The 6,426-nt window shown below is 39.0% G+C and overlaps 1 protein-coding gene across 1 annotated transcript; it reads right to left on the bottom strand.

The window, feature by feature from the left end:
* Positions 1 to 365: 365 nt before the first annotated feature.
* Positions 366 to 6,426, bottom strand: LOC138050316 (uncharacterized). Its single transcript, XM_068896671.1, has 6 exons — positions 6,156 to 6,426; positions 5,947 to 6,039; positions 4,137 to 4,304; positions 3,708 to 3,809; positions 3,195 to 3,363; positions 366 to 1,847 (listed from the first exon to the last, which is right to left on the bottom strand). The coding sequence occupies exons 1-6, from the start codon at positions 6,156 to 6,158 to the stop codon at positions 1,729 to 1,731; spliced, it is 654 nt and encodes a 217-aa protein (XP_068752772.1). The 5' UTR covers positions 6,159 to 6,426; the 3' UTR covers positions 366 to 1,728.

The following is a 6,426-nucleotide window of genomic DNA, read 5'->3' as shown; positions in this document are numbered from 1 at the left end:
AAGGGGGATTTCAATCTCTCCAATATATAGTCCAGGTTCAATATAACAATATTGAAATATGACCCCAGTGCTTTCAAGGCAAATCTTGCTTCCTTTGTGTCATAATTCTCAATAGAGAATTTAATACAAAACAATATTAATGTTTACCCTCAAAGCCGCAGAGTGGTGTCAGAACGGCGGGTCAAATTTGCAGGTCACAGGTCGCAGGTCATTGTTTTACCAATACAGAAAGTATCCTCAACATTCTTCTGTATTGGTGAAACAATGACCTGCGACCAGTGACCTGCGACCTGCAAATTAGACCCACCGGTGTCAAAATATATTACAAAAAGTGGACACATTTGTTAACTTTCAAGTGGCTTTATTTACTTCTTTCGTTGTTGTTGATAATTACTTTGCACTGCATGGGCTATGGTGTTTAATAAATCAGTTTTGTCGTTACATCACTTAATTTGTGTCTACAAAAAAGCTTTTTGTTAAACTTTCTCCACGGTTTTACGGGTCCTACGAAACAAATGAAGACTTTGGTCGTCTTCTCCCTAGCATGATAAACAATACCACAGGAAAATACCGCCAAGTGATTTTCATATGAATGGTCACGCTTAAGGATTTCACTGAACGACTCGGAAGTTCGGAACTACGTATACCCTACACAACTATGACAAACAGCATTGCAAGGAAGTACTACCTAATGCCTAATAATTCATTTCACCCAAAATCCTTAATTTTAAGTCCTATTTTAGCATTATGCAAATTAATAAGTGGAATAAGGTTTTCCACAAGTTAGAGCGGGCATTCGGCAAACCGAATACCGTACGTGCAGGTGGTCAGGAGAGTAAGCCCACAGAATAGGCTAGACCCTAGTTTACTTTGCTGTTTCTCCACAACTTGCCCGATTTCCTCGGAAGAATATTAATCGAACTTGTATTCCGCGTACAGGAGCACCCAACGAGAAACTTGGTGAAGTATCTGATAGGGAGAGTCAAACTGTTCTAAGACTTTCAAATTCTACGCTACCAAAAAGCTAAAGATTTCTTAAATAAAACATCACCTAAAAGATTCGCAAACAGGGAAAAGAAGTCCCTCACGTTTTCGGAACGGATATTTTTGCAAGTTTTGGAACTTAAAAGGTCACCTAGCATTTTCGGGTGCCCAAATAGTTCACTAGGAAGTTCTTAAAAGGTAACGTCTAGCCAACAATTTCTGAAGTGAAGATTTCATTCCCTATAATCTCGGGTACTGAAATCTTCAGCTAAGAGATCCGTAACACATAAAATTCTTCTTGCTGACAAAAAGAATCTCTTTAAACAGTCTTTACACATTACAAGGAGCCTAGAAATGTCTCTCCAAGGCTTTTGGCTCAATTTGCTCGTTAGGTGCCCTTGCGCGTAAACCCTACTCTCTTCCATTCCGTTCATTCTTCTATCGGGAGCACTGCTATTAATGTCCCAACTAAGAATCACTTAGTCAAATTTAGTCAAATTTTTTACACCGAATAGGGAGAGGTGGCAAAGGGACGGAGATTGAAATCACAGAACAAGAGATCCACATCTCCTTGCCCCATCCCCCCTCACCTCGAGTCAAATTTCTAACCTTAGCTGTCTTCCGAAAACAATCTTTGAATTCAATGAGCTTACATCTAAACTAAGCCTACATCCACTACCAAATCAATTAAATTTAGCAATTACTCTAAGCCACTTGCGTTTGCTTTCAACGCGGGCGCAACAGTTATCCTGAACATACATAATACCAACGGTAGACACATATGTATCTACAGCACCACCAAGAACAGCAAAATCTGTAGCAAACATAGTAGTAGCGTCGCCAGCAAGGCCAGCGCTTCTCTCCTGCAAAATATTTTTTTAAAACAAAACTATTAGTGTCCTGATTGTCATTAGGGCAAAAATACTTCATTTTACGGTTTCCATCTTTTATCATATCTCAATACCACGTGAAAAACAATCATAAAACATCTTGTGGTAGGTAAGTTTTGAGCTCAAAGGTCGTGTACAGTACAAATTCAAGAAAAACATACTCGTCCTCCCTCCCCCTCCTCAGTTAATATAATAGTTAATTCGACAATGGGCTCCTGGAAAACCGCAATACAAGATAAGAGTTACGAGAAACTGATTCCACGATAAGATGATATTAAGGAATGATCTTGTTCAGTATACGGAGTTTGTTCTTAAGTTTCTGTGTTGCACAGTCAGGAGGATTACTACACCCTTGCACGAGATGCTGGTCCACATTACAGGCTTAAGCCCAGGCTAAACGGTGAAACATTTTCATCAAACATCGTGTTTGGTCGAGGCGGCTAAACGATGAAACCTTTGTCCTGAATACAAAATGTTGGAAGAAAATGTTTGTTCTAGATCAAAATGAAATATATAGTTTCGAGAGGCGGCTAAATGGCCAAACATGTTAATCCAACACAATGCTAGATGAAAATGTTTCTTCAAACAATGTTTGCCCCTTTAGCCACCCACCGTTGATTTTGGCAAACACAATGTTAGATGAAAATGTTTGATCGTTTAGCGGGGGCTTTACTTAGTGGCCTATCGAGCGTTTCTCAAGAGTCCGAAAAAGGAAATTGGGTTCCAAAAAAACTATATTCTGTGCACAACGTTCCCCAACATAAAGATGCTTTCGAGTAATTTTCAAACCTGAACCATTAAAAGGTTTTCTAGTTTAAGAAATAGTGCTGGTTAGTTTGGGCACGAATCGATTGAGAACGGAAGAAAATCTATTTTTCACGGGCACGGACACTCTTCCAGAGTTTTGAGAAACGGGTCTCTTGCATTCATCAGGTTTCCAGTTTCCTTGGCTAACGGTGGTACTGCATGGTGGTATCTGCGATAATATAACTGCAAAGAGAGTGACTTTGGGACTCTAACTATGGGACAAAGAGCGATTAAGTACCCACGAGATCTTCTGAGCAAAGACTGAGAAAAATGCCGTTACAAGTAGAAACAAATGCTGTTGTCATTGTTTGCCGATATGACGTTGTTAATCTTGATTTTGTTATTGGTGACGTTTTTATTTGTTAATGATGAATGAGGTTTCAAACTTCTATTTGTTGTTAATGTAGTTCTTACAGTCTCAGCACCTTGTACGGATATTGCTTAGTTGTGCGTCATTAATTTACATTTGTCACTATTCCGAGCTTAACTTGAGCTAACTACAGTTTAGCTTACGGTTAAGGCTGTTTTGTTTTTCCACTTCGACCGAGCTTTTCTGCGTTGTCACATAAATGGGAAGCCCGTCACACAATTCCTTCATCTCATCACTCAACATCGACCGGTCGTCTAGAGTTCCGTCAGTCGCATACTCAAACGAATCCTGAGAGGGGCTTAAAGAACTTCCCTGCGGATAAATATTAATTAGGTGACGGTTACAGGATGCAAAGAGTGTGTTGATTTATCAACTTTCTTATTAAATGCACACAAAAGACATTTACATGCAAGAAAAACCATAAAAAGTAAAAACTACGTCTTCAAGTTGGTAAAAGAAGCTTACTTTCTCAAAGAAAGGTCATCAGTCTGAGATGAAGCAAAAAAGGGGCGCAAAAAATCTTTGGGTAGATGCAGTTAGCTTACTCGTAGATTCAGAGAAATCATAAAAAGAAATGCGTTCGCAGAACCTAGTATACATATGCTTTTTCGATGAAATAGTTGATGTGTTTGACAACGACTTGCAACTCTACTAACCTCATCAAGTACTTTCTTGAGGTCGCCAGGATTTGGTAGATTGTCCGTAGAGTTGCTCAGAAAGCAGGCTTTCTGATTAGACATCCGATGCATGGCCAAGTTCTTTGTGAATGAAAAATGAAACAAGTTATTCACAAGTGGTAAATAAAGTAGGAGAGCTATTTACTCAGATAATTACACAGCTAGTTCACCTGCCAGTCAAGAAGAGTAAAAGTAGAAAAAAATTAGTGGGTGTCGTAATTGGTGATTAAGCAGTTCTGCGCATGCGTTAGTAAGAATTGACGGATACAATCATGACTGTTTTTGAGTAAGCTACTGTGGAAATAGGAAACTTTCTCTTGGATATAAAAAGAGAAGAAAAGAAGTATCACCACTAATATAAAATTACCGCCCACGCAGTCCTTGACTACTACCTTGACTACTACTCACTCGCTTGAAATCGTAAAGAGATTTGACTGCTCCGGGAGCACTGGCACTAGTGTTGCCATCGTCTGGAACGTTGATGGTCTCTGTTTCGTCCTCGGTGTTAATCTCAAGTGTTTCATCAATCTCTTTCTCTCCATCGTGAATTTTAACAGTATACTTTGACACGGTGTCCTGCAAGAGAGTGGAAGCAAATAAACGTATCACCCTATTCTATTTAGAAACGTTTGCATGCTCTGTGTGGATGTTACTTCATCAATTCACCGGCTTCTATTTTTCAGGGCTTAAAATAATTGTCTGTAAAGTTCAGTTCTAACGCCGAAAGGTATTACAAAGAATCTTTTTGTTTATTGCGTTCGAAGTTAGCAGAAAGCAATAAAGGCGTTGTGTGATCGATAGGGTCATCTGTGATACCAAGTGGAGCAAAACAAATTCTTTTCATTGAAAGTACCTTTTTTTGCCATGTTGAGACTTGCACTTTTTTCCAAGACGTCTCAGTATTTAATTGACCCTTTAAATTCTCCATTTACTTTTAAACAAGACGATGTAAGATTGTAAATCGGGCTGTGGCTACACGTGCGCTGCTAGAGTAAGAAGCTCGATTTTAAGCGCTGCGTGACGGTTCTAAAAACAGCATGTATAATAGATGGTAACAGATGTATGTCTCAAAGAAAGATCATGAAAACTAAAGTCGAACTGGAAAAAAAAAACTTTATCATGAAAACATTTCTTATTTGAACTGACTTATTGACGAAAGTAAAATCTACGATGATCCTACTGAAGATCAAGCAATTGATTTGTTTGTGTGAGTTGTGACGTCAATGATACATGTCGAGAGAGATGGGGTTACTGTCACGTTTGGAGTTTAATAATTGCACTTAATGGACTTAGGCGCTATATAATGATACTTCTATTCTCTATCGCTACGCTCAACCGAATAGGAAACATTCCCCATGTAAACACTAGAGACGATAGAAGGGAGCCGACCAGCCATCTCGACCAGCCATTTTATTCACTGTTAGTCGAACCTTATACAACACTATCCGCCTAAGCGTGTCGCGAACCACAACCCACATAAAGGAAGCTCATTAGCGATGCAGTATACATGGCAATTGTTACTATGACATTCGGGCGTTTGCAGACTAATTTAGCGGTGGTTAAGCCGGATACAAGAAACCGGTGAAAAAACTCCTGAGAGAAAAAGCCCGCAAACGTGCTCTCCAAACCAATGCGAAACTATCCCAACCTCTGGAGTTTAAAGGTTGACAATAACACTGTTACATTAAATATCATTTATAAGTACACCGATGTGCGAAAAAATTACCCCGAGGAAAGTTCTCAAGTGGCTGCTTGGAGTCAAGTGAATGGTGTGAATCGAGGAGTGGTTTAAATCTGCAAAAAGGTGCGAATGCCTAGCATAGCATGCGATGAGGCGAGTACCCATGGGAAATTCATTTTGATTAATAGTAAATCATTTTGAAAAACTGGAATACTTTGAGAATGAATTTTGCCCGTGACGGAGATTTGATGTGAAACCGGCTTGGCCTTGCCCGATTAACTAGAAAAAAGAAAGTTTTTGGGAGCTCCTTTACTATAAGTGGCTCTATTTTCACATATTTTTGATTTACAATGCACAAATTAATCTCCCTCATTGAACTTGGTAGGTTAAAAATAGTTCACTTAAATGCTTTTTATAATGATTTCTTCTCGGAAAAATATCATAAAATTCATTAATGCGGTAGACTGATATCTACTTGCACGCTAAAACTGATTATCATTAATGAAGAGCTGAGTAAATATTGGCGGTCATTTTTACCTTTTCTTCTGCCGCTTCACGTTTAGAAACTGAGAATCCAGATACGGTAACAACGAAGAAAGCAAAGCAGAAAACGATAAACGCCTTGAACTCCTGGTGAAATGAAAGATAAATTAAATGGATATACTGCTGACTAAATTCAACGCCACATTTTTGGGGTTTTTACTGGAGAAAACTTTACAAAAGAATGCAGTTCTAAAGCAACTTACCATGTTAACTTGTCACTTTTGTTAAAGGAAAAGCGCTGGATGATCCCTTCTATGTTGACTTCGGGTGAAACCTGACGAGAAAGTTTCCCAACTGTTCCACTCGGAATGTGAATTCTGGTGGACAAGTTCATCGTTTATATACCATGCGTTGGTTGTTCAGTCCTTCCTGGTTACGTTTGTTTCAGCTGTTTTGCGGAAATCTTGCTGAAACTAGACTGAAACCTATACCCATTTTTAGAAGGGCCGGGTCTTAAAATAAGAAAAAGTGAGA

The sequence above is a fragment of the Montipora capricornis genome, chromosome 6 (assembly GCF_036669925.1).
Source record: "Montipora capricornis isolate CH-2021 chromosome 6, ASM3666992v2, whole genome shotgun sequence".
In the NCBI taxonomy this organism is placed as follows: Eukaryota; Metazoa; Cnidaria; class Anthozoa; order Scleractinia; family Acroporidae; genus Montipora; species Montipora capricornis.
The sequence above is the reverse complement of the archived record's forward strand: the minus strand, read 5'-3'. Positions and strand labels throughout refer to the sequence as shown.

Excerpts from the sequence above, each read along its gene's own strand:
- LOC138050316 (XM_068896671.1), bottom strand. Across the intron at positions 3,810-4,136 it reads CTCTTTACGATTTCAAGCGA|AACTTGGCCATGCATCGGAT; the intron begins GTGAGTAGTAGT and ends TCATTCACAAAG. Across the intron at positions 1,848-3,194 it reads AAAACAAAACAGCCTTAACC|GAGAGAAGCGCTGGCCTTGC; the intron begins GTAAGCTAAACT and ends AATATTTTGCAG.